Here is a 27,957-nt window from a genome sequence, read left to right as displayed (position 1 = left end):
CAGTGCTACTGTTTAATGTTTTTCTCCATTTGTTAAGAATACCCTCCTGAAGCCAAGGTGGCGGGGGTGCCTGACCTGGAGCAGTAGTGCCAGAGGTCCGATGGCACAGCCTTACCTGCGACCGCCCTTAGACCTAGAAAGATGGGAGAGAGCACGTATGGGGATAGTCACAGAACTGCATCTGTGGTGGTCGTGGGTTGCAGGCAGTCTGGGAATCATTGTTAGGGAGGTGGGAGGTAGGACAGGGGAGACGTGGGTGCACCAGGAGATCTGGGGTGCAGTTAGAAAGACAGGCTTAGATACGCATGTAGCCTTATGGGTGGACCTTAAACATACAGTGCTGAGTGAGAAATGTAAGGAACTGAATGAGATCTGTAACACAATGCCATTTAGGTAAATTTAAAATGCATGTACACAAAAATCATTTTGTAAGAACACACAGAAGTGAAAAGTTATATATAGGCATTACAGTTGCCCACAGGAGGAGTGAGTGGGATGGAAGGATAAAAAGGAACAAATTAAACAGATACAAATGAACTCGGTGGCTGTAAGGTATGGGATGCCCTTGGTGTAGAAACTGAACACACAGGGCAGTGGTCATAGGGCAGCGCCGTGAGAGGTGCTGAGCTTCACGACATGGGGTAAGCCTCGCGCATCTCTCCCAAATCCATTCTTCAGTCTCCTCCTGCCCCCAGGCTTTTGTGTTAGATACCCCTGTATCCCAGCCTTGAGTATTCTTACCTCCTCGTGAGTGTTTTCGGGTGAGCAGCCTTTGCCTTACATCACAGGAGGAAAGCAGAGTAGGGTCCTATTTCTCCAGCAAAGTTAGGTTCTTGAGGCAGGGAAATGATTGTATTAAGCAATCAGACTAGTGTAAAAATGACTAAGATCTACTGAGCACTCACGTGATAGTCACTGTCCTTCATGTAGAAATGAACTTAGTCTTCACAAGACCCTGTGTGGTGGGTATTAATTACCCCATTTTACACATGAGATGTGGGAAGAGACCTGAGAGGTGAGGCAGAGGTGGCTGTGACCCAGGCCATCTTGCTTCAGAGCCCACACACTTGACCATAGGCTGTGTTGCTTCTGGTTAACCACAAATAAGTACCTCGTGTCTGGATTGGATTCTAAGTCCTTGTTACCCAAAGTGTGGTCTCTGCACCTGCAGCATCGACGTCCCTGGGAGCTTGGTAGAAATGCAGACTCTGAGGCTCACCGGACCAGAATCTGCATTCTAACAAGATCTCCAGGCCATTCTCTGCACGCACAGAATGCACATTTTAAGTGATACAAGAAATCTTGCCTGTTTCACCTGTCCATTGAAGGTTTGCTCTGCTAGCCGATGAGAAGAAAATGGGCAATGCAGCTGTCTGGAGGACAGGAGTGAACAAGTTAGATTTAAATCAACACAGAGTGAAGAATGATATGCCAAACCTTACTGACTAATCTGTCGCTAATCTGTCTTATCTTCTTCCTGTTCCTACAGGTAAGGTCCTAATCATCACCTACCTAGTTTCTACTCAGTAACCCAACTGGTTTCCTACCCCTAATCACATCCTTTTTTGCTACCAGAGTTACTGTCCTGGAACACAGATTGGACCTGGCTTTCCTCAAAGCCTTGCGATGCATTTGGCTTCTGAGAACGAGTAAGCTCTGTAGTGCAGAACTCAAGACTTGGACAACCTAACCTACTCCCAGTTTCTTCATCTTTCACACTAAATTCTCGATGCTGCTGCCACAGTGGGATTTCCTGTCATTTATCAATAAGCCGTATTTTCCCACCACCACATCTAGCTTATGCTTCCCCTCTCCTAAGAGTGCCCTCTTTGGGACGAATACTATTTATTTTTCACTGCTCAGTCTGTAAGCCTCCTTTTGTGACTGCTGCCCTCATCCATTTCTTTTATTCAACAAATACATACTGAGCACTGATTATCTAGGCACTGTTTTAAATACTTGGGATGCATCTGTCTGAAACAACCATCTTTGCCCTAGTTGAGTTTTCATTCTATCAAAATGTTTCCTTTTTTAAATTATTTTTTAATTGAAGTATAGATGATGTACAATATTATATGTTACAGGTATATAGTAGAGTGATTCACAATTTTTAAAGGTTATACTCTATTGATAGTTACTATAAATATTGGCTACGTCACCTATATTGTACAATATATCCTTATAGCTTATGTTATACATGATAGTTTGTGCCTTTTAATCCCCTACCCTTATTTTGCCCCTTCCCCTTTCCCTCTCTCCACTGGTAACCACTAGTTTGTTCTGAAGGAGTCTGTTTCTTTTTTGTTATATTCACTAGTTGTATTTTTTAGATTCCACATATGTGATATCATACAGTATTTGTTTTTCTCTGTCTGACTTATTTCACTTAGCATAATGCCTTCCAAGTCCATCCATGTTGCTGCAAATGGCAAAATTTCATTCTTTTTTATAGCTGAGTAGTAGTCCGTTGTATATATATGCACACCACATTTTCTTAATCCACTTATCTGTTGGTGGATACTTGGGTTGCTTCCATATCTTGGGAATTGTAAATAATGTCACTATGAACATTGGGGTGAAAATCTATTTTCTTCCTGTACTGCTCGTTTGCATAGCCTTAGATTTGGTCCACTCATGAGTATCTGGGTAGCTTCCATGTGCAAAGTCTACAGAGGGAAGGATAAAAGGTTAAATAAGAGATTTTGTTCTTGGGCTTACAGGCTGTCAAGGAAATCTAATAGAAGATAGAAAATTATTTGTCCTAAGTGAAGCTAAAAGTCTGCAAGAATTCAGAGAACAATTACATTCAGTTGTGGGACATTGGGGAAGGCTTTATGAGAGATGACTTTTGAAGTAGATCTTTAATGATGGGACAAAAGACATTCTAAAAAGGAACAACATGACCAGAATAGACATTATAAGGCATGTACAACTAAACACCAATTCATTCGACTTGGATGGAGGGTGGGATGTGAGGAGGGGAGTAGTAGGGGACATGGTTGGAAAGAGGGGTTGTGGTCAGATTAAGGAGTTTGGATTTTATTGAGTTATGTGTTGCTGAGAGTTTTGAGCAGAAAGGGTGAACTGAATCTAGCTGTGATTTGGGAATATTAACCTGATAAGACTCATAACAAGCTTTTGTTGTTGGGGTGGGGGACATGTTAGTAGATTTTTGGGTGAGATCAACAAGAGCCAGTGAGGATCTGACTGGGCAGAGCTGCAGTGGGAAGAGAGCAATGGACAAGGAGAGATGGATAAGGTCACTGAGGTACAGTCAACAGGATGTGATGCTTTTTGAAGGTAGGGACTGTGTCTTTAATTATATCTGGACTCCACAGCTCTTGAGCACAGGGGCTTCCCACATAGGTGCTCACTGCACATTTTTTTGAATGAACAGATACAATGGGAATTCACAGAATAGGGAGCTCAGTGGTGTCTGAACTAGGGATGGCTTTGTGGAAGAAGGGGGATTTGGTTATACTTCTGGTCTCCCTCTGCTAATAACCTCCCCTTGTAATGCTTTGTGATTAAGTTGGAGGTCCACTTCCAAATCTAAATTACATGGCTGGGCATAATGTATACCCAAACTAATAGTCAATTTAGGTCCGTTAGAGGCGGTTAAAACGGCAAATCTGCATACACTTTGAGTTTATCCAGCAATGACTGCCCTTCTTCCTCCAAAGCTTCGAAGTTCCCTGCGGGTGTCCATCAGCTCCCTGGCCAGATTCCCCGGTGTGCGACGCTGGGGTCCCTCAGCCCCAGCGCCCTGGAGAGGGTTTAGGGTCCCCGTCTGGGCCCACCTAGCCGCCCCTTCGCGTGGCCCGCGCCCTCCTGGCCCGAAGATCGCCGCCACCCGACGGGAGCCCGACCGGGGTGGGGGCCGCGGCGCGTCCCGCCCCGGCGTCGACTCCTGCGGCCCAGGCGAGGGCGGGCGGCCGGTTCCGCCCGCGAGACCTCCGTGGCCGCCGGTGCGGGTGGGCACGGACGGCCGCGGACCGCGGGCGTGCGGTCCTTCGGGCTGCAGGGGGCGCTGTGCGCGCCCTCGGGCCCGGCCGCCAGCGCAGCTCTTGTTTAAAGGGCCGGCGGGGCACGTGGCTCGGACGCAGCTCGCGGCCGCCCGGCAGGAGCTCCGAGGCTGGGCGGCTCCGCTCCGCCTCCGCCGCCGCCGCCGCGCCGCGCCGGGCCCGACAGGCCGGGTCGGAGAAGAGCCTCTGAGAGAGGGACGCGGGCAGCCATGGCCGAAGCGGCGCCCGCCCCGGTAAGCGCCTGGCGCGCGGACGCCCAGCCCGGCCGGGCCGCCGCAGCGCCGCGTGGGCCCGCGAGTGTCTGGGCGGGGCGGCTCGGGCGGCCCGGGCGGCCCCACAGCGCGGCCTCCTCGCGCGCCGCCTCCGCCCAGGCCCGCGCCCGCGCCCGCTCCCGCGCCCGCGCGTCGGGCCCGCTCGGTCCGCTTCCAGGCCGAGTGGCCGGGCGGCCCAAACGCCAGGCCGGCTGGGCGGGCGGCCCCGACGTCGGGGGACAGGCCGGGATTTCTAGTCACACTTAAGATGACAAGCCCTCGTATTTGAACCAAGTACCTGGTACCCCCGTCCATTGTCTCGCTGGAGGTCCGGCGGCCCCGGAGGCCGGCGGGGAGGGTCGGGGCGCCGTCCCCGTTCGGTTCTCACAACCGAAGTCTGAGGCTCTGGGTGGCGACCGGTCCAGGGTCGCCCATCTAGTCGAGGCCAGAGCCTGACGCCCAGGCCAGGACTCTGGAATTACAGCCCCTTTAAAGTACCTAAGTATTCTATTTTTACCCAAGACAAGATGTTTACTGGAGGGTTTGTAGGTGTTTTTTTGTTTTTTGTTTTTTAAAAGACTAGTTTGATAGATACTAGAATGTTACCTGATAATGTGCAATATGTCCAATTCGGAGAAAATCTTTTGGCCTTTTTTGACATACTAGAAGAACATTTGTAAAAAGCTCAATAAATGGTATCGACTATAATTAATACATGTAATAAAGTTTTTGAAGCTTTGATTTTTCTGGATGCTTTTTAAGGAGGAGCTTCTCTCTCTTCTTTAATTAGCCAGTTTGGTGTGTGCCTTTTTTAGGTTCTCTGAGTGCAAGGGAAAAAAAGAGGGTGGGAGTTCTTGGGGTTTATGGCCTTGCTCCCTGGGGGAAGCCCTCAGGAAGGCCTTTCTGTAGGGGTACACCTGACATCATGGCCCAGGACCCCTTTCTCAGCACTCTTTCTGACCCTTCTTGTCCAGCCGCTCCTTGCCCTCTGCTGGCCTGCAGCACGTGAGCTCCCAAGAAGCTCTCCAAACAGGACAGATATGCCGTCAACTTTTGTTAGCCCTTGGTATCACACTTATTTATTATGATTATTACTGTACGTAATTTTTCTCCAAGAGAAGGAAGAACCACAAAATTTTTTCTGCATCTGCATTGTACCTTTACTATAATAGCTGTTCAGCAATTGTCCTTGAATGAATATGTTGTTTAATTGTTGAGTCATTCATTCAATAGGTACTTATTGAGCATCTGCTGTGAGTAGGGGGTTCTTTCAGAAGCTGGGAATGCAACAGCGAATAACACATACCATCATGGAGCTTATGTTCTTGTAGCAGAAACAAACCATAACACAGGCAGACACATAGCACGATCATAGATTACTAGTGCTGTGAGGGAAGGGACTGGCAGGGGGCCTATTTTAGATGTGTCAGTCAGTGAAAGTCTCCATGAGGCAATGGTTAAGCTGGAGCCTTCTATGACAGGGAGCCAAGCGTACAGAGAGGTGCAGGAAGAGCTAACACAGAGGTAGAGGAGGGGGAAAGGTATAGCTCAGTGGTAGAGCACATGCTTAGCTTGCAGGAGGCCCTGGGTTCAATCCCCAGTAACTCCATCAAAAAAAAAAAAAAAAAAAAGGACAAACCTAATTACCTCCCCCAACTTAAAAAAAAAAAAGATAGAGGAGAGAGCTGGGCGCATCATAGGAATCCAAGGAGGTTAACACCCAGGAGGATGTAAGGTCAGGGAGGTAGGCTGGGATACGATTAGTCATTCAGGTTTTATTCTGGGCACACTAGGAAGCTATCAAAGAGTTTTAAGGAGAAGACTAACATGATCTAGTCTGTGTATTTAAAAGGTTACTGACCACCCTTTGGAAGGTGTACTGTGGGAGTGAGGAGGGAGGAGAGGAGTAGGGTGAACTGGAGAAACTGACTAGGCAGAGTGGCAGTGGTTCAAGGGAAGGGTGATTGGGGCTTGGACCAGTGACAGCAGTGGAGAAGGAGGAAAGAGGATGGATTTGAGAAAGTATCAGAAGTCAACAGATAGGACTTGATGGGGATTTGACCATGAGAATAAGAGCAGTGAGGGGATGAAATATTAATTCATCTTTCCAGCAAGGCTTCTAGCAAGGTGGACTGGGACCGAGGCCTTGTCGTCAGGCGCCAAGGTAAGCTGAGGATGTCACAAGCTCTTTTCCAAGATGCTGAAGGACAGTGTAATGAAAGAGATGGAGAAGAAAGGCCATATGAACTACTGCATCCCTGAGCCAGAAACATCACCATCATTAGCATCCTCATCATTATCATCTGAGCTGTAACAACATAGGGCTCACGGGTATTGGGTATTTGCCACGCACTGGGCATTGTGTTAAGTGCTGTGTACAAAGATTGTATCATTAATTCTCACCATCCTATCATGTAGGTACTGTTGTTGCCCCCATTTTCTAGATGTGGGATTGAAGTTGAAATGTTTAACAAACCTCACTAAAGTTAGCCAGCTCGTGAGTGGTGGGGTTGCTAGTTGCTCTCGGGCTGTGTGACTGCAGAGCTCATGTTCTCGGGATTTCAGAGGCAGAGGCAGAGGCAGAGGCCTAGGAAGGGAGGTCATCTGTGAGACCACACTTTCCATCTTTGGCCATGTTTTTCCTCCTGTTTCCCACTTGCTAACGTTTTGGTCCAGCCAGTGTCTCTGTGCTTGAGGCTAGATGTCCTCCCCTCCACGGCTGCCTGACTGGTCCTCAGAATCAAAGATGGGGCTTCACCTGGGCAGGTGCCAGTCTCAGGTTTCGTTTTGAGGTGGACATTTTGACTGTAATTCTGATAACCCCTCTCCTTTCTCCTGTGGCCAGGCTCCTGAGAGGGACAAGCAAGCAGGGGACGAAAGACCTTCGACGCCTTCCCCATCCCCGCAGCCGACTGCCGAGAAGAACTCATACCTCTACTCCACGGAGATCACGCTGTGGACGGTGGTGGCCGCCATCCAGGCCTTGGAGAAAAAGGTGGATTCCTGCCTGGCCCGCTTGCTGACTTTGGAGGGGCGGACGGGGACAACCGAGAAGAAGCTGGCCGACTGCGAGAAGACGGCCGTGGAGTTCGGGAACCAGCTGGAGGGCAAGTGGGCCGTGCTGGGCACCCTGCTGCAGGAGTACGGGCTGCTGCAGAGGCGGCTGGAGAACATGGAGAACCTGCTGCGGAACAGGAACTTCTGGATCCTGCGGCTGCCCCCGGGCAGCAAGGGGGAGGCCCCCAAGGTAACCCTGGGGCACCTGGGGTGGGACAGCCTGAGGCCGCGCCTTTAAGTGAGTGGGTGAGCTTGCATGACCCTGTGGTTCCAGGTGCCAGTGACCTTTGATGATGTGGCCGTGTATTTCTCTGAGCCGGAGTGGGGGAAGCTGGATGAGTGGCAGAAGGAGCTGTACAAGCATGTGATGCGGGGCAACTACGAGATGCTGGTCTCCCTGGGTAAGGCTCCTGTCTGCGAATTGGCCTCCTGTGGTCTGTGTCTTTGCTCTGGATTCTGTTCCTCTGGGTATGTCTGCGTCTCTCTGGGCAGGTGACTGGAGCTGACCCAGCTCTCTTTTCTGTACGCAGATTATGCCATCTCCAAACCGGACATCCTCACCCGGATGGAGAGGGGAGAGGAGCCTTGTCCTGAAGGCCCATGGGGCCAGGAGGAGGGGAATGAGAGAGAGGAAGCATGCCTGAGGAGGCTGGGTGCTGGTGAGTGGCGGCAAGATGGCGGAGTGGCTGGGGCCAGTGGAGCCGTGCCCTCGCTCTCCTGGGCTTCCCTGTACTGTGAGGCCAGGAAGGAGGCCTGTGGGGCAGGCTCCATCCTAGGCTGGCCGGGCCAGGGGCAGAGGCAAGGCTTTGTCATAGAGCCGTACAGTTTCCACATCTGTGGGGGACCTCACTGGGTTGTTCTGAGGACTAAGTGAAATGGAGGATGAGAAGCTGAGCCTTTCACGGTGAGTGGGGACATAATACTAGGAGCCGCAGCGTTCCCCCTCCGGCCGTGCCCTCCAGCTGTGCCCTGCAGCTGTCAGGCTCATCATGTCTCGGCTTCCCTTTGTGGAGGTGACCCTAAGCTGTGTGTGGACGGTGGTTCCAAAGTTGACCGCATATCAGGATCCTCTGGTAGCTTTTTTTTTAAATCAAATTTTTAGAGTAAATGAAAGTAAAGAGAATAGTACTGTGAACCTGCAAATGGGCATCACCCAGCTCCAAAAAATGATCAAGATTTTGCTGAATTTGCTTCATCCATCTCTGCTTTTCCTTTTTCTTAACACAACCATGATACCGTTACCTACACCCAACAGATTATCATCTAATTCCTAGTCCATGTTCTGTTTTCCCCAATTGTCTCAAAAATGTTTTATATAGGTATTTGGATCCTTATTCTAATAAACCCAAGTCCACAAATTGTATTTTGTTTATAAAAAGTCTATAAAAAGCCTGTAAAAGCCCTCCCCTTTTTTATGAGCTTTATTGAGATATAACTGACACACCATACAATTCATGGATTAAAGTATACAATTCAGTGTTTTTACTATATTCACAGAGTTGTGTGACCATCACCACAATCTAATTTTGGAATTTTCTTGTCCCACAAAAAGAAACCTATACCCACTAGGGGTAACTGCCTGTCTCCCTTCCCCTCCTCCCCAGCCCCAGGCAACCACTAACCTGCTTTCTGTCTCTATGGATTTGCCTTTTCTGGATATTTCATGTAAATGGAATCATATACTCTGTGGCCTTTTGTGTCTGCCTTTTTTCAATGAGCACGTCTTCAAGTTTATCCATGTTGTAGTGTGTCTGCTTATTTCATTACTTTTCGTGGCTGAATAATATTCTGTCATATAGATGTACCATATTTTGTCCGTTCATAGTTGATGGAACATCCTCATCTCTCCCCTTTTAATATCATTTATTGATATTTAAATTGACAATTAATTAAAATAAAATTGACATTAAATGTCATTTGTTGACATTTTGATGTCATTTATCTTACATCTTTTTAAATGCCATTACTTCCCACATTCTGGATTTGGTGTCATTCAAAATGTTCTTCTATTTCCTGTGAACTGGTAGGCGGGTCTACAGGCTTATTTAGATTCAAGTTCAACCACATTGGCAAGACTATTTCAGAGGTGGCACTGTGTACTCCCTGCTACATCACACTGGAAGGCATGAAGTTCTGCTTGCCTTTTTTTTTTTTAAATTATCGAGGTACAGTTGACATTCTATTAATTTCAGGTGTACAACATAATGATTTATTTGTATATATTCCAAAATGATCACCACAATAAGTCTAGTTAACATCCATCACCATACAGTTACAGAATTATTTTCTTGTGATGAGGACTTTTAAGATTTCCTTTCTTAGTAACTTTCAGATATGCAATACAGTATCATTAGCTATAGTCACATGCTGTACGTTACACTCCCATGACTTATTTATTTTGAAAGTGGAAGTTTGTACCTTTTGACCCTCTTCACCCGTTTCACCTACCTCCACCCCTCACCTCTAGCAACCACCAGTTTGTTCTCTGCATCTATGATCTCGTTTTTGTTTGTTTGTTTTTAATAGATTCCACTTGTTAAGGTGAGATCATATGGTACTTGTCTTTCTCTAACTTATTTCACTTAGCTTAATGTCCTCATGGTTATTGCAAATGACAAGATTTCATATTTTTAATGGCTGAAGAATATTCCATCATACATATATACACCACATTTTCTTTATCCATTCATCTATCAGTGGACATTCAAGTTGTTTCTGTATCTTGGCTTTTGTAAATTATGCTGCAGTGAACATCAGGGTGCAGATATCTTTCTGAGTTAGTGTTTTTGTTTTCTTTGGAAAAATACCCAGACGTGGGATTGCTGGATCATATGTTAGTTCTATTTTTAATTTTTTGAGGAACTTCTATACTGTTTTCCATTGTGGCTGCACCAATTTACATTCCCACCTCTGGGCATGAGGGTTCCCTTTTCTCCACATCCTTGTTATTTCTCATCACACATTCTAACAGGTGTGAGGTGATGTCTTACTGTGGTTTTGATTTGCACTTCCCTGATGATTTGTGATGTTGAGGATCTTTCCACGTGCCTGTTGGCCATCTGTGTGTCTTCTTTGGAAAAATGTCTATTCAGATCTTCTGCCCATTTTTTAAATTGGATTTTTTTTTTTTCTATTGAGTTGTATAATGGGGATGTTGTATAAGGGGATGTTACCCCCTTATCAGATATATGATTTGCAGGTATTTCCTCACATTCAGTAGGTTGCCTTTTCATTTTGTTGATGATTTCCTTTGCTGTGCAGACGCTTTTTAGTTTGATGTATTCCCCTTTGTTTATTTTTACTTTTGGTGTCAAATCCAAAAACCATTGCCAAGATTGATGTCAAGGAGCTTACCGCCTATGTTTTCTGCTAGGAGTTTTATGGTTTCAGTCTTAACCCGATTGCCTTTTTGTGACTGTCAGCCTTATCCTTCTATCATAAAGTTCCTCATCAACTTTCCACCTAATGATTTTAATAGCCATTGAAGATTGTTACCCAGATTCATTATTTTATTAGGGGTTGCAAAATGATGAAATTCTGTCATTACTTCTATATTTAATAGCTGAAGTTATGTTACAAACAATAATTTCCCTAATCAGCTCTTTCAGTTCCTTTGAAATACACTCTGTACAGAAAAGGCAAGATAGACGCATAATTCTTTCCCTTCATTGGTTTTCAGAATGAAGGGCTGCTGCTTTAGAAGCCTCCAAAGGTGACTGATACTTGGGTTTGTCTTTTCTTTTTTATTCCTACTATGACTTCATAGATTGTTGAATATTTCATACAGGCAGTTCTTGCAGCCATTATTTTCATACTTAAACTGTCCCATTTTTAGCTCTTGGGAGCCCCTTCAAGTTGACCTATAGGTCATTTTGATGTGACTTCGATGGTGTTCAGACACCATAAGATGTTCTAGGTTTATCTTGTGTATTTCCTTCCCCAGATCTGGAGTAAGAGTTTCTCCAAGGATTTTTGATTTCTTTCATTGAGGAATGATATTCAGAGACTACAGTGTGAGTGCCAGTAATTGCTAATTTTTGGTATTACTTCTAGGCCTTTTAAGAAAATGTGTATTTTTGAGAAGAAAAAACCATGAGTTCATATGATATTTCTAATTCCAACTTAATGTTCTTTTATTTTATAGCTGTATGTCACTTTTACATGGAAATCTTAAATTCCTAACTATATTAGCGTAATTACTCATCTACATTATCTTATACCCAAATCCTAATATTTCATTATCCTATAATATCTTACATTTTGAAATAATTTGAAATAGTTGAGTCAATATTACTAACAGTTACATTTTTAATTGAAATTTGAGATTTCCTTGCAGCTATTTTTGTCATCTGAATGCATTTCATTCAGGACTTAATAGACAAAATAATGCCTTTTAAAGTCACTTGGAGTAATTATTTTCTCCATGTGGTTATGCCAGCCACCAACTTGATATACAGTTAAGTTTATTTGTTTCTGCTTATTTTTAGATTTTTAGGGTCGGCTCTTTTTACTCTTTTTTTATGTAGTTTAACTTTTTGAACATATAAGCCATGTTTACAAAGTCAAAATGATTTAACAGGTTACATTCAGCGAAGTCTCATTTCTGTCCTTGTCCCTACCCTCTCCCTGTAGATAACTATTTTTATTTCTTTCTCATTTATATTTCCAATGTTTCCATTTGAAAATATCAGTAACACATAGATACCTTTGTATTCCCCCATACTATGTGTCTTGGAGATACTTCACAGCACTATATATAGAGATCTTCCTCATTTCTTCTGAGAGTGTGGCATGTTCTATGCTGTGATATACCATTCTTTATTTAACCAGTCACCACTGATGAATTATTTGGGGAATAGCCAGTATTCTGCTGATATAAATAATTCTTAGGGAATATTTTGTGCATAAGTCAGTTCATATTTTTGCCAGTGTATTTTTGGGATAGAGTCTTAGAAGCTGGACTGCTGGGTCAAAGGTGAATGAATATGTAATTTTTCAAGAATCTATCACCAGATTCCCCTCCATGGCGGCTATATCATTTACACTTCCATCAGCATTGTGAAAGAAGGCCTCTTTCCCCACAGCCTTGCCACCAGAGAATATGTTCAGACTTGAAGGATTTTGATCTGCTTAGTAGATAAGAAGTATTTCAGTAGACTGGGAGGGTATACCTCAAGTGATAGAGCACATGCTTAGCATGCATGAGGTCCTAGGTTCAACCCCTGGTACCTCCTCTAAAAATAAGTAAATAAATAGACCTTCCCCTACAAAAAAAAATTAAAAATAAACAAAGAAATAAATAAAATAATTTCAAAAAGAAGTATTTCAGTGTAGTTAAAAAAAAATAGCTTTATGAGATGTAATTCATATACCACACAATTCACTCATTTAAAGTATACAATTCAGTGGTTTCTAGTGTATTTATAGGTAAGTGCAACCAACACCACGGTCAGTTTTATAACATTTTCATCACCTCAAAAACAAGCCCTATATCTTTCATTTGTCGCCCCAAACCCCCTCCCAACCCCCCTGCACTAAGCAACAACAGATCTGCTTTCTGACTCTATAGATTTGCCTATTCTGGACATTTCACATAAATGGAATCATATGTGGCTTTTTGTGTCTTCTTTCACTTGGCATAATATTTTCAAAGTTCATCTCTGTTGTACTGTGTATTAATTAGTAGTACTGTTTTTTCTAGCTGTAGTCAAATACATATAACATAAAATTTACCATCCTCACTGTTTTTAAGTTACAGCTTATTGGTATTAAATACATTCATAATGTTATGCAGCCATCACCACCATCCATCTTCATAGCTCTTTTCATCTTGTCAAACTGAAATTCTATATCCATCAAACAGTAACCTCCCCCATTTTGCCCCCTTTCCCAGCACCTGGCAACCACAATTCTACTTTATGTTTCTATTATTTTGAGTGCTCTAAGGACCTCATGTAAGTGAAATCATACAATATTTGTCTTTTTTGTGACTGACAGGCTTATCTCAGCATAGTGTCATCAAGGCTTATGTCTGTTGTAGCATATATCAGAATTTCCTTCCTTATTAAGGCTTTGTTATATTGAAGTAGTTTCCTTCTAGTCTTAGTTTGTTGAGTGGTTTTTTTCATGAAAGGATGTTGAATTTTGTGCATCAACCAAGATGATCATGTGGGTTTTTTCCCCCCTTCAGTGTATTCCATTGATCTAGTTTCATATGTTGAGCTATCCTTGCATTCCAGGAATAAACTCCACTTGGTCATGGTGTTTAATCTTTTTCATATGCTGCTGACTTCAGCTGGCTAGTATTTTGTTGAGGATTTTTGCATCAGTGTTCATAAGGGATGTTGGTCTGTAGTTTTCTTGTAGTGTCTGGCTATGGTGTCGTTTTAATGGTACCTCTCATTATGAGTATGGTTGAGTATCTTTTATTTGTTTATGAGCCATTCTAATTTTTTATTCTGTGAAATATTCATGTCTTTTTCCCTGGGAAGCTGCTTAAAAATACGTACTTCCTAGGACCACCCAGAGCTACTGATAAGAACCTTGAGGGGAGTGCCCCCCAGGGGATCTTTATACATCAGCCTGTTGGAGGACTTGGGATTGGGAGCTACCCTTGTACTGTTCTGAGCTGGGAGTGCCTACAAAGCCAGCTCCTTGGTCCTGCTGTGTCATGACCTGTCTGGTGCCGTCAGATAACTTACCATGCTCTGTATACTGTTTCCTTTTCTCAGACCTGGAAGTTTTAGTCTAGACTTTAGTCACTAGATGATCAGCAAAGTCCACTTAATTTTCATTCCCTTTATTTGATCTGATGCCCCAGGTGACTGCATTTAGCCATTCCCCAGAGGCTCCTGGCCACCTGGGAACCTCTGTGTTTTCCTCAGTGTCACTGATTTGCCCTTCCCAGGCCTTCCTCCTCATCCAGAGCACATCCCCATCCCTGTCAGCCCTGCCCAGGAGGAACCAAAAGATGGTCAGGTCTGCAAGCACCAGCAAGACCTGGAAACAAGAGCAGCCCCTCCTGGAACAAGCGCCGGTGAGTGAGGGCTGCCACGCAGCCATGTGGACAGTGTCCCAGCAGCAGTACCAGGCGTGCAGTGCTGAGAGTAAGCGCTGAAGCTGGAGGGTAGGAGAGATGGCTGGGGGCTGGGCTGGACTCACAGGCTTCCTGGAAAGGGACCACTGAGACAGGCCTTAGAGGTAGATTTTGCTGAGAACATAGGATATTTTCAGCAGGAAGAGACAGTCTGAGCAAAGGTGTGGGTTCCTCATATGTGTCTGGCTGGAGTGAGGGGACAGGCAAAGGAGGTGGGTATGGGCCTTCTCAGGGTTCTTAGGACAGTTGCGTTAACGGGCAGTGTGTGTTGTGTGGCTGGCATGTGCCAGCATGTGTATTCCTCTGGGGACGAGGGCTCTGTGGCTTCAGTCACTGCTTCCAGTGTTCTCTGTCTGCTTTTGTTTAAGGGACATTTCTGCCTATCCTATAACTCAGAGGGCATTTAGCATAGCATTTGGTAGATAACGCAGAGCCTCGTTTTCTGTCTCTAGACTGCTTTGCTGGCGTGGCTTGCCCCTCTTGCCGACCTGACCCTTCAGTCTCTGGGTTGCTTTCTCTCCAGTTATTTCTGTGCACCTCCCCCACTGAACATGGGCCTCTGCAGTTGCGGTGACACCCCTCCCTTCCCTGCGTCCATCTCATTGTCCCTGCTCTGTCACAGACCTGGCGCTGTGCTCTGGGCCTCCCCAAGCGCCCTGTCCTTTTGAGGCCCTGCAGGGTGACACCCAGATGCTGAGGGGCCAATTGTTAGCACTGCCCACATGGGGATGGCGGTGTGGCCTTCACCCATCTCCTCCCCTCTCTGATGCAGAGGCTGTGGGTTAGGCACCATAGTCCTTGGACAGAACCCCATGCTCCCTCTTCCTCGTGGGCAGGCGCTTGAGCCTATCCAGGGCCTGCTAGAGAGTGGCTGTGTCTCTGGGCAGGACCCGCTGTTGGGAAAGGCCCTCACGGGACTCTCTCTCACAGGGCCCCCAGCCAGCACCAGCGTTCTGTCTTCGGTTAAACAGGAGGAAGAATCTTCAGGTGGGGAGTCACCAACCTCCCCCCCCAGGGACATCCTGCCCAACATGGGACCAGGTGAGTGAAGGGAGGAGGCCTTGTGGCCACAGCAGAGCCTCAGAGGAGCGCGGGGGCCCTTTGGGAGTGGGGTGGGGGTTGCACGAAGGGACCCATTGAGGGGATCCATCCCTCACCCCCAGGTGGTGCTTCCCTGGGGCTCTGGGGACCCAAATCACCTATGGTTCTATTCTTCCCTCATTGTGGTCTGGTCTGGCTGGAAAGGTGCTGCTTGAAAACAAGCTATGTGCTGCCAGGTGTGTAAGTCTGGTGACAGAAAGGCTTCCTCACAGCCGCCCTGTGAAGTGGCCCAGGCTCACAGCCTCTCTCTCTTACAGTTTGAATGTGGTGGCCTGCAATTTAAATTTAGCTCTTCCTGCTTAGAGTCTGTGCATTTTCTGTAAACTGGCCTTACACCCTGATGAACAGGGAAGAAAGAAAGAGTGAATATTACCTATTCCAGGCCAAAAGGAAGGAATCCAGCTCTCCGCACCCCCCTCCCCATTCCATCCTGGTTCCTGTGTCAGTGGGAGGCAGACGTGCGGTCTAGGTCTACCTCCAGCTTGGGACATGGCTGCAGAAGGGCTTCAAATGGAGAGATCTAGGAGCCTTGGCCTTCACAAAGAGGGCCTGAGGCCTTCAGCGATTCCTAGGCTCAGGAATACCATGGCGGCCTTCTAAATACAGCAGGGTTTCACCTCAGTTTAGATAAGTCTTACAGATTCTTAACGGTTCTGTAGCTGGAGGACTAAATTAAAAACAGTGGGTCATTTCTAACAGAAGTGAAGTTCTGCCATGAGTGATTTGTGAGGACTACTGGGTGAGCGGTGAGCAGAGAACCTCAGGTCTGGCCATCAGGTGCTGTCCTGGAGGTTCACCAGTTAAGGGCTCTCCTCCGCAGCGGCCTCCTGGCTGGTGGTTTAAGTTCATGCATCAGCAAGAATAGGAATCGCTCCTGTCCTGGACCTTGGAAGTTGTCTGTAGCGGGCTGAAGGTTTCCATTCTGAAAGGGAGAGGGCGAGGTTCGCTGTCACCTGTGGAGGAGACTCTGTGGTCTGATAGCTGGGGTTGCCGGGGTCTAGGGGAGATCAGAGGAGAGAGTGGTTGGGGGCTGAGCAGCAGCTGGAGGATTTGGGAGACTGCAGTGTTCCTGGCAGGGCTCCAAGGCCAGGAGCTGCCTTCCCAGCCTTAGGGGACCCCTGGGAGCTACTGCTGAGACCAGCCTTTGCTGCCTCAGTCCCACCTCAGAGTCAAGTGTGACCCACACTGAGGCCCAGCCAGGAAGCCCAGGTCCTCATGCCTGCTTTCTGTCACCTGAAAGCATGGGGCTAGGCAGGTGGTGGATGCTCAGTGTGGATTTGTTATGTGGCTGGGTGAGCTCTGAGCTGGTGGAGTCACCCGTCACCCCCAGGCCTGACACCTCTTACCTAGTCTGGGGGCAGTCAGAGTCCTCAGGGCTCATTGTCATTCATAGATCGGAACTAAATCTGGGGGTCCTGCATGGCCAGTGTGTCTCAGGCCAGGATATAGGCCTCACTTTGTCTCCCCTGGTCTGCCCCCTGCCCCCCAGCTCCCTGGCTCCTGGTTGAGCAGAGGTGTTTCCTCTCTCCTGACGGCCTTAGCTACCTCCAGGAGTGGGCCATCAGAGCCTCTGGGCTGTGTGACAGCGTGAGACCGGATGTGTTAGGAGGCAGTGCCTGCTCAGTGGGGTGAGTGAGCAGGACCCGTGCCCAGCGCTGGAGCACTCAGGGGAGAAAGGGATCTGTGAAGGCAGGGGCTGGCAGGACTGGTGTGGCTGGAGCCCCGCCTGGAGGCCAGGACTGGCTCTGTGGCCCTGCAGGGGCGGTGAGGTCCGCTGGAAATCAATGCAGATTCTTTTCGCCAGGTGGCGGCGGTGATGTGGTCGTCAAGACAGAGGCACCATCTGAGGGCCAGATGGTGTCTGGGCAGCTCTTCCTAGGAGAGACCCCAAGCCAGACCGAGTGCAGAATCCCCAAAGGGCCCAGGAGCAGGACTGGGGGTTCCGGCCGGCTCCACGCTGGGGGAGTGCCCAGGGTGCGGGCAGGGGACCCTCGGCCACCAGGGGCGGTGGGTGAGCCGCCCCGCATCCTCCCTCGCCGGCGAGAGCGGGCCTTCCCCTGTCCCGACTGCGGCCAGAGCTTCCGCTTGAAGATTAACTTGACCATCCACCAGCGGACCCACGTGGAGGAGGAGCACCGGGAGGCCCGGGTCGGCTCGCCGACCGGGTGGGGGGAAGCCCACTCGGCACTTGAGCCGGGGGAGGTGGTGGTGCCCGGGCCGGTCATCCGCTGGCTCCCCGAGGAGCCCGAGGGCCGCCATGCCTTCCTGGGGCGGAGGCCTGCGGCCGCCAAGGTCTACCACTGCAGCGAGTGCCTGCGCTTCTTCCCGCAGCGGAAGAGCCTGCTGCTGCACCAGCGCCAGCACACGGGCAACAGCCAGGGCTGGCCCGCCTGCCCCTACTGCGGCAAAGCCTTCCGCCGGCCCTCGGACCTCTTCCGGCACCAGCGCATCCACACCGGCGAGCGGCCCTACCAGTGCCCTCAGTGCGGCCGGGCCTTCAACCGGAACCACCACCTGGCCGTCCACATGCAGACTCACGCCCGAGGCCAGGTGGGCCCGCACTTTCCTGCTCTCTCCGCCCGACCCGGGAGCCCACCCCTGCCCCGGCCCAGCCGCTCCGAGGAGGGCTGACCAGGCCAGGGCCAGCGGGGACCACCCTCCAGCTCTCCTGGGGCACCGGGTCAGGACCTCCTCTACACCTGCAGGGCTTTCCACTTGTGCCTGATGCTGGTTCCTCATTCTGGGATGGCTTTAGAGAGATTTTTTTTTCCTTTCAAATGGGAAGCAGTGGCCTTTTTGGTGACAAGTGTGTGTGTATGTGACCAGATGCCTCAATTTCCTGTTTCCTAAGCCTGTCACTCTTTGCTGCCTTTTCTACATTCCTGACTTATAAAGGATCCATTAAAGCTTAGAGGATGCCAAGCTTTGGTGGGGGCCTTTGTCAGGCACCACAGACAGGCAAGAGGACCAGAGGCTGTGGCCTTTCCAGTAGAGGGTGAGAGAGACATCCAGGGCCTGGGGCTTGATTTTGTAGACGGAGGTCTTCGCTTCTGTCAACATGAGAAATAAGAGTGGACAGACAGCCTGCAGAATAGGTACTGGAAATCTGAAACTGTTATTTTGAAACTTTTTTCTTTTCTTTTAATGGAGCTTTTCTAAATGTTTTTGTAAGTATTGTGTGTGGTTGCAAAGGGGACCAAGAACTGTGGGGGGCGGGAGGGTATTATCCTGCCACCTCCTTGTGTGTGGGGATGGCAGAGCGGCTGTCCAGACCAGCCTGGGTGTTGATGGGGATGCCTTGGCTGCCGCCCTGGAAACCAGGTGTCTTCCCAGGAGTATTCTTTGGCCCAGAGTGATTCCCAATATTTCTGGTCATTCCCCCAGTGGGAATTCACATCCGTAATTGACTTTGGATATCAGCTGAAGTGGCAGGGGGAATGAAACCTGGAGTGGGTGACATTTCCCACAAGGTTGCAGTGTTCCTGGGTGTGCATGCTCCATGGACTGGACCCCATCTGACACCTGGAGGGCAGAGGGGATCAGAAGCACAGCAGGCCCAGGACATTCCTCCCCAAGAGGAAGGTCCTGGTCTAGGGGAAGCTGGTCAGCCAACCTGGACTTTGGGGTTGCCAGACCAGATTTGTCACATTAAAGGAGGGGGCTATCTTCAAGAACTTGGGGCTTATGGCAGAGTTAGGCCAGGAGATCTAGGTGAACCTTTTAACCACCTCCAGCTTCATACTCCTTGTCTGTCAGAGGTGGTAATGACCCCAGTGCTTTCTACCTCACCTTAGCTTTGTTAGGGTCATACTAGATTTAGAGGCAATGGACAAACAGGAAGCCTGGTTTTGTCCTTCCTTCCAAGTTCAGTGCCCCCTTTCTCTTCCATGTTGATCTCCAGCTCCTTTCCCAGTCAGAACCACTTGGGAAGGACTTTTATTTTCTGGAGGAGTGGAAGGTCCCGGGGGTACAGAGAGAGGTAAGACTTTCCCTTTGGGCCGGATCCCCCAGGAGCCCTTTGTACCTCAGTGGAACAGATTCTTACCAAAGCAGTGAGGCTTGAACTGTGGACCTTCGGGCAATAGCATCAGGCCTCATGGAGAGTCCTGAGGGCAGCTAGCTTCTTGTGCCTCTGAAGTCATTCCACTTTGGGTGCTACCTACAGACCAGCCCTTGGTTTGGGTGATTTTGAAGCTGGAGTGGTGGGTCCTCAGCTATTCTGATTGTTGTCGTATTTGCCTGGCACTGCGTGAAGTGGCAGCGTTCAGGCCTGCTTCCAGGTGCCTGGGTTCCTGGTTGTGCCACTTCCCCCTGCCCTCTCCGATCCTCATATCTCCTCTCAAGTCATGAACAGAGTTGGGGCAGATGGAAACATTGCCATCATCTCGGAGGTGAGAATGAGTGTATACACGTCAGTGACAGCTCAGCCAAGCTCCCTTGGGCTTGGGAGCAGTGCCACCCTTCCCTCCTGTGGATTCTGCTTGTCTGCTCTGCCATCCCCAACCCTGCCAGGGGCCCCACAAGCCAGGGCTGAGCTGTCAGCAGGAGCTCAGACAGGATGTGGTGCTAGTGTCACTGCTGAGAGCTTAACCCTCAGCTGCAAGTGCTAGTTTCAGGTGTTTCCTTGGGGATGCCTCAGGGCTCAGAGTTTCTAGGCCTTTCTAATGCTAAACGCCCTGTGTAAATACCGGTAACAGAAGGAGCAATCGCTGTGCACATGCGTTTCTTTTCTTCAAAAGCATTCAATGTGCCAGGCTCCTGGCTGGGCTTTGTGGGTTTCCCTGGCACTCAATAGGTGTTCAAAACGTTCTTTAACCTAAAATGAGCCAGAGGAGGCTACGTGGTGCAAGAACAGAGCAGTGCTCCCGAACCTGGGAGGCTGGAGCCTGGTTTGGCCCCAGCTTTGGGTCTCGGCTTCCTCATTTGTAAAACAATGTTGGGGTTCTGGTGTTAAAAGGCCCTTAAGAATTGTGACGGTGGAGGAACTTTGGCCCCATCAATGCTCAATAAAAATATGCTGGACTCAGTGCGTACATGTGACCTGGTTCCTGCTCTCTGGGAGTCAGCGGCGGTAAGGGAAGTCTCCGCCCGCCACGCCGGTGGGCTGCTCCGCACCAGCCCGGGGCTGCATTCGCGCAGAACGCCTCGGCTCACAGGGGCCCACACCTGCCCCGCGTCCGCGGGGCTCCGGGGCACGCCGCGGAGGCGGGGCCTCCGAGCAGACCAATAGGGGGCGGGCTCCAGGCCGCCAGGATCACTAGTGAGCAGGGCGAGGGCGAAGCTTCCTGATCTGGCCAATGGGGAGCCGCCTGCGGGGCGGGGCCCAGCTTGCGGGCATCAGCCTGCGCAGCTGCTCCCGCAGTTCAGACGCTGACGCGCGCAGTGAGCAGCCCTCCCCGACGGCCGCCAGATCCCTGAAGAACCAGCACAGAGGCTGCGGGCCGGCCTGCTTGGGGTCCCCCCGGCGGCGGCGGGGGCCGCGGTGGCAGCGGCGAGTCCCACGCCCCGCCGTACGGTGCAGGGCCATGGCCGAGGCAGCCCGGCTCTGGTGAGGACGTTCATCATGGAGGATGTGCCGCCTCCCGACCCTCCTGGAATTGGGGAGACTCAGCCTGCTAGAGGGATGAGGAAAAGGATGCTTGAGGCCGAAGGGCCTGGGAGAGCAGTCTGAGGTCACACGATAAAATGCCATCTTTCTTGGCCGCAGCTTGCTCACCAATAGACTTAACATTTCCGAGGTTCCCGCCATCCCTCACATTCTGTGACCCGGCTCAGGGTCGGGGTATGGGGCGGAGGGACTGTGAGCATCCTCACGCCAGAGACACCGCAGCGCCTCCTTCCTGGACCTGTCCTTAAGCCCTCATCCCCCAAACTGACGGTCTCAGGGAGACTGTCACTCCATTCTCATCCCCTTGGCAAGTTAAGATCAGTGCCGTTGATTGGGGAGGTTATTTTCACTCCAGTCTAGGCGCTTGGCTTCCTTTCTCCGTCAGCAGTCTTGCCTCTGGCTCTGAGGGTCCCATAAAGCTCTTCCTTGTCTGAACTCTGATTTCCATCAGAATGTATTTGGGTACCTGCTCACTCTTTTCTGAAATTCCCCAGGATATCCCTCCTACTGCTGTCAGGAGGGGGTCTGCAGATGACCTGTACTTCCAGGTGCAGGAAGATGGGGACGTTTGTTTCTCAGAGCAGGAGGCAGGCAGCCTGGGAGACAGGAGGGGGAACTCTGCAAGTGAAGGAGCCCTGGGAAGAAGCTGACCCTGGGGGGTTCCAAGTCCTTGGTTTTATTCCTTATAGAATCAGATAAGCCTCTTGGATCAGAGAGCTGGAAGCACACTGAGATAAATTTGATTAATCCTCTGTCTTCAGATATGTATAAAGTATCCTTAATTCTCATTCTTAGGTTTTATGAAATGACATGCAGGGAAGTTAGATGTCCTGCCCAAGGTCTCATGGAGACTAAACATGAAGTGGCACCTGCTCCTCACTGTACTGCCCTGCAGGTGGCCATAGAGGCAGCTCTTACACACACACATCTCCTCACTTGCCGGTCTGTTTATTTCTGGTGAACTAGGGCCCCATCCTAATCTGTATCTGCAGCCCTAGGTCTCCCTGAGCTGTGCTCGGCCCACTGAGAGTTCTCCAGAACAACTAGGGAATGAAGGATTCATTGTGGGCATACTTTTAAAGGTGCCCCAGGCCCAGAAAATGAGGTTCAGTCTTAGAATGTTAAGTTCTTCAGGCTGTGGATAGAGAGTAGGTGTGTGTGAGCACGCATGCTCGCTTAAGACATACTTAGATCTGAGTGTTTGTAGCTGCCCCACCCCCATCCTGTCCCAGCGCACACACCCGAATTCTCCCACTGCTTTGAGCAGGCAAGCAGCTGGCTTTTGTCCACTCTCCCCTCCTAGGGAGGCCGAGAACCAGAACAAATGCGCTACTTCCCTTCCCCTGGCCACAAAAGTTCCTCTTCCAGAAGGGTGTCCAGTGGGCTGGGAGGAAGGGTGCGGGCCTCGGGAGGCAGGGGAGTGCATGGGAAGGAGGGCAGCGGGAGGCCTTGCTGCAGAGTGGGCGATGCACCAAGCTGACTTCCAGGTGTGACTGACTCCCCATCCTGGGCCTCAGTTTCCCCATCTGTCAAATGAGGTGGCAGGACCGTGACTTTGGGTGCCTCTTGGTTTCTTGGATTCCACTTCTTCCCCTGTGTGGTCAGCAGGATGAGAGCCTGCTTTCGGGCCTCGTCACCTGCACTGCCGTCTGAGGACACCCCGCCACCGCGCCCGCCGCATATCTGGAAGGGGGGCAGAGCCTGCTCCAGACCCCCAGCAGGCAGGGTGCCCTCTCCCTCCAAGGCCTGCAGAGAGGAGCCCCAACATTTCCCTTAGAGTAGACGGGACCCCTTTCCTCCCTTGTAGACTGTGACCCCACCAAGCCAGAGCCCCTGCGGGGGGTGGGGGGAGGCGACAGCCGGAGACTCAGGATGAGGGCAGGCCTGGCCTCCCACCTTCGCTTGCTGAGGACTGTCTGGTGTCAGGAGTCCATGTTTCTGGAAACAGGCAGAGGAGGATGGGACGAGCTGCTTGATATCACACAGCTGACTCTTTGGGCGGGGCCTGGGGTTCTGGTGCCCAGGGAACGCCTGTGCCACTTCCGCACGCACGTCAGTCTGGCCTGAGACGGTCCTGGGAGCTTGAGGTAAGGGCAGAGGGCAGACCAGGCCCCGGAGCCCCAGATGAAACAGCTGCTGTAGAGCAGGCCGGGTCCTGACAGCAGACGTGGACTGGAGGGTGGCCTCCTTCTGAGACTTCTGACCCCTCTGTGTCCCCGTCTCTGTCCCCGTGTCCCACAGCACCTGCTCTCAAGTCCTCCTCACTCTGAGCTCCAATTCCTGCTTCCTTCTGTTCCTTCTGTTCTCTCCTCAGCCTCATGCTCCTGGTGGGAAGGAACTGAGTCTTTCTGGAATGTCCCCAGCACCTAACACAGTGCTTGGCACATATGTGGGTAATAAATAAAGAGCGATTATTAAATAAATGGTGAACCAAATGGAACTTAGTTTTCTCTATCTCTCAAATGATAGTGTTGGATCTGATACGCAGTTTTCAAGGCTTTTTTTTTTTAATAATTTTTTTTAAGGTGAGGAACCTTTTATTCAAGCGACAGCTAGAAACAACCCAGGGCAGGAGCCCTGTTCTCTCAGGACACAGGATCATGCCAAGACACCTGTGCCTTGCTTTCTAGACGCTGACATTTCACTGGGGGAGAAGGTCTCACCTTTGAAGCAGGTTCTTTTTGTAGATAAATTAAGTCATAGTGAGCTCAGAGCTGGGAAGAAGGCGGGTACTGACCAGGATACTGAGTGGCTGGTATGTAAGGCTGATGCAGAAGTGGCATTTTCAGACTCCTGCGGGGGCGGGGCACAGCGGGGGGTCCATGTGCCCAGCACAGAGGAAACAGGCCGGCTGGCAGTGCGGCTCTTGTGGTTTCTGGCCTGATTCTGTGAAGGCTGGCCCTGCAGCAGCCTGAGAGGCGCTTCCTCCCCTGTAGGGCAGGGAGTGAGCTGGGTCCAGCACTGCAGTCAGCCTGCAGCCATGGGGCCTGGGCCCCTACAGCAGATGTGGCAGGGCTGGGCTGTTCGGAGGCTCCCAGGGAGATGCAGAGCAGCCAGGGCCTGGTCGAAGTGCCCTGGGGCCAGAAGCCCCCAGCCAGGGTTGGCTCCCAAGTGGGCTCGAGTGAGCGTCCGGAGGTGGAGGAGTGAGGTCCTCGGGGGGCCTGGAGTCCACCCTGTGGTCTGCCAGGCCCTTGATGTTTCAGCAGTTACCTTCTTGCATTGCACCCTCTCTGTCAGCATTTCCAGATTTATCAGGAGAGAGCTCTGCTTCCTGCCCTACCACCAGGACAGGACCTGCTCCTGGGAGCTGCTTCCACACCCTCTGCTGCCAACCTGCAGGCCGGGCCAACAGTCTGTGCAGGTTGCTTTATTTACTCCTGTTGTTACCGGCGGGCTCCTTCTACAGGAATTCTAGGAAAGGTGTAGACTGCGTTTTCCTTCAGGAGGTCTGGGCATCAACGTTTTAACATGTTCCTCAGGGCATTCAGTTCCTGCAGGTCCACATTTGAGAACCAAGGTTGAGCATCCCCTGAACAGAGACTCACCAGCCTCTAACCTTTGAAAGTGTTAGCTTTTTGACTCTGCAAATGCATTCTTACAAGAATACCTTCTTAGCAAGCAATGAAGGCAGATGCAGCTGGAGGGCTCTCTGTGCTGGCCACCTCCCACCCCGCAACCCCTCTCTGTGGCCCCCACTGCTGTCATTCTGGTGTGTGGCCTTTCAGGCTCCTTCCTCATGCATTTTCATACCCGGCGGTACTGCAGAAGAACACAGGGTTTAAAAAACACGCACACCATACTGTGTGTATCATTCTGCAGCTTGCTCTTTTCATTTCAGAATATGTCTTAGGGACCTTTTGCTGTTGGCACGTTTTGATTGGCTGTGCTCTCTGACAGCCTGGGCTTCACTGCGTGATAGGAGCTTGGTTTCCAGGGCCCCTGATTAAGCATGGCAGCTGGGCGCAGGTGGCTGAGCTGGCTGTCCCCCAGTGTGACGGTGTCAAAGTTGCCTCTATGCAACACAGAGAGAGAAGAGCTGTACCCTGTAGTCCTGGGGATAAAATCTGGCACAGTGTTGTGAGATGTAGGTAGCCACTGGATACAGGTGGCCAAGAATGGTCTCCATTCATGCATTTAACAAAAATTGTGCCTACCCTGTGTCAAACCCGGGCCAAAGAAAGGACCAGTAACTATTCCCTATTCTTAAGCTGAGTCTTAGAGATTGGTGCAGGTTGGTGGAGTCACCCCTCCCACCAGCCTTGCCATCTTAGAATGTCACTGTTAGATAGCAAACAAACAAGCAAACAAAAAACCCCAAACAACAACAAAATTACCTTACTGATCAAGAGACGTTTTGGAAGGCAATGGTGTGACCAGATTAATTTTGTAGATGTTATGGGCTGAACTGTGTGTCCCCCATCAAAATTCATAGGTCCTGACCCTCAGTACCTCAGAATGCGGTTGTGTTTGGAGATAAGACCTTAAAGCAGGCGATTGGGTTCAATGAGGCCATTCAGGTGGGCCCGGATCCACTAGGACTGGTGTCCTTATAAGAAGAGAAAGAGGCGTTGTGAGGCACAGGCCGAGGAAACATCACATGGGGACACAGCTAGAAGGTCGTCATCTGTGAGCTGAGGAGGGGGTCTCAGAAGAAACCAACCCTGCCGACACCTAGACCTTGGACTTCCGGCCTCCAGGACTGTGAGAAAGTAAACTTCCTTGTTTCCGCGCCCCCAGGACGCATGCGCAAGCCTGTTCCTGCGCATCCACACCGCCTCAGCTCCCACCGAGAAGAGCGACAAGGGCGACAAGGGCGTCCTGGAGCCCGAGGCCCGGGAGGGAGAGGGAGCTGGAGTGATGATGCTCCGAAGTAAGGACACCGGAGACTCCAGACTCCAGGGAACCGTGTTCGCTCTAGGCCGTAAGAATACCGGCAGTAGCTACTTTTTTATTAAGCATTTGCTATTCATCCGGCAGACCTCTATAAAGGCTTGAAGTCAGGAGTCAGCACTTACTTTTTTTTTTCTTGAAAAGTACATATTTTTAGTTTTGCGGACTGTAGGATTCCTGTGGCGCGACCACTCAGCCCTGCCCTTGGCGGGGGGAAACCAGCCACAGATGGGTGGGAGCCGCGGTGCTCGGGTATGACTGTCTTCATGGATTCTGAAATTTGAATTTCATATCATTTTCACGTGCCATGGTATATTATTTTTAGAAATAACAGCTAATATTTGCTCAGCACTTACTCTGTACCATTTCCCACGAGCCACTTGAAAAGGTCAAGCCCATTCTTTGCTCCTGGGGCTGGACCCTGGCGGTGGGCTATAGTTTGCTGATTCCTGCTCTAAAGGATCTCATTGAATCCACACAATTGTAGGGCCTTTTATAATTCCCATTTAACAGATAAGGAAACAGAGGCACAGAAAGGTTAGAGATCTTGTCTGCCAAGTGGGCTATGATGTGAATAAAAGGAGAGGACGTTCAGATGTGAAAGCCAAAATCGGGAGATGGTATCTGGACTTGAACCCCAACCTCTTGACCTGCCATCAAACGCTCTAAACTCCAGTCTCAACATGTTGGTGGGTCTGATGATGGCTTCTCTCCCCTTGGAGTTACACCCAGGGCCCACATGGCTTATCAGTTCCCCTGGGGGTCCTGCTGCTACAAACTGCCCTGGGGTGGCGCCACTCCTCTCCATGGCCCTCTCCCACCTCAACCATCATGGCAGGACCCAGGCATCCTTGAACTGTGTCAAGAACTTCCCTAAGTCCTTTGTTGTTAATGCCATTTTCACCCGGAATTCCTTCCCTGTCTCCCCCTGTTTATTAAATAAGCTCCTCAGAATGCACAACCCATTTCAAATAGGGAGCATGTCACCACCCCAGCCTCTGGTCAGGCTTCTAATTAATGCTCTCTCTCTCTCTTTCTCTCTCTCTGTTCCCATGGCACCCAATTCACACCGTGTTATTATCCCTTGTTGCCGTGTCAGGCATCACCACTAGGCTGTCAGCTCCTGAGGCCAGGAACTGGGCGGTTGTTAGGGTCAGACACACAACAGGCATATACGACACACTTGGATGAATGAATGAAAACCATCAAGGAATCTGTGGCTGTGTAGGGCTTCTGATGACTCAGTGCTGCAGAAGCCATAGGTTGCTCTCCTCTGTAAGATGGTAGACTCAACTGGTGAGGCTTAGAGCTGCAGTCATGGCCCCCTGGGACCACATCTTGGCTCCCCCTGACTTTTTTTGGAGGATCACCCTCCCTCTCCACACTGTAGACCTGGATTCTGAGTGGGAGCAGATACATTCTTACATGACCTCACTCCTCAAGTGGTTATACCACTCGAGCACCCTGTCCCCTGGCTGCAGTAGTTGGTCATGGATAAGCACAGAACCCAAGCCAGGCCAATTAGAGTCCTTCTCTAGGATTTTTCAGAATTAAGCCCTTTTCCCTTTGGCAACCAAGGTGTGGAGATGTGAGCTTAGAGATGCTGGAGGTGGGGGTCGCAGCTGCATGGAGAGATTTGGTTGGAGAAATTAAAGCCAATTTGAGAGGGAAGCAAAGAAGAAAGCTGGAGGGAGAGTCCTGATAACACTTGAATCTCTGGAAGTCAGCCCCTTCTCTGATCTAAATTCCTTTTAAAATGTTGTAGCAGTTGAAATTTAGCCTCTACCAGTGACTGCCAGTGTTACTGCAACATGATTCTTGACATGAAATAATATTAGCAGAAAAACAATTATAGCAGGGGGTATAGCTCAGTGGTAGAGCATTTGACTGCAGATCAAGAGGTCTCTGGTTCAAATCCAGGTGCCCCCT

At 49.9% G+C, this 27,957-nt stretch overlaps 1 protein-coding gene and 1 non-coding gene across 3 annotated transcripts; both read left to right on the top strand.

Annotated features, from left to right (window-relative positions):
- Positions 1-4,086: 4,086 nt before the first annotated feature.
- On the top strand, positions 4,087-20,563 carry ZNF783 (zinc finger family member 783). 2 transcript variants are annotated; one of them, XM_032483245.1, is made up of 7 exons: positions 4,087-4,258; positions 7,122-7,523; positions 7,608-7,734; positions 7,864-7,992; positions 14,241-14,369; positions 15,360-15,470; positions 17,862-20,563. In XM_032483245.1, the coding sequence occupies exons 1-7, from the start codon at positions 4,235-4,237 to the stop codon at positions 18,350-18,352; spliced, it is 1,413 nt and encodes a 470-aa protein (XP_032339136.1). In that variant the 5' UTR covers positions 4,087-4,234; the 3' UTR covers positions 18,353-20,563. The 2 variants fall into 2 exon arrangements, with proteins under 2 accessions (XP_032339136.1, XP_032339135.1); XM_032483244.1 differs by having other exon boundaries at positions 17,335-18,292.
- Positions 20,564-27,885: 7,322 nt separating this feature from the next.
- Positions 27,886-27,957, top strand: TRNAC-GCA. Its single transcript has one exon. It is a non-coding gene; the product is annotated as a tRNA-Cys (tRNA).

The sequence above is a fragment of the Camelus ferus genome, chromosome 7 (genome assembly GCF_009834535.1).
Source record: "Camelus ferus isolate YT-003-E chromosome 7, BCGSAC_Cfer_1.0, whole genome shotgun sequence".
Classification (NCBI taxonomy): Eukaryota; Metazoa; Chordata; class Mammalia; order Artiodactyla; family Camelidae; genus Camelus; species Camelus ferus.
This window is presented reverse-complemented; position numbering and strand designations above follow the sequence as displayed.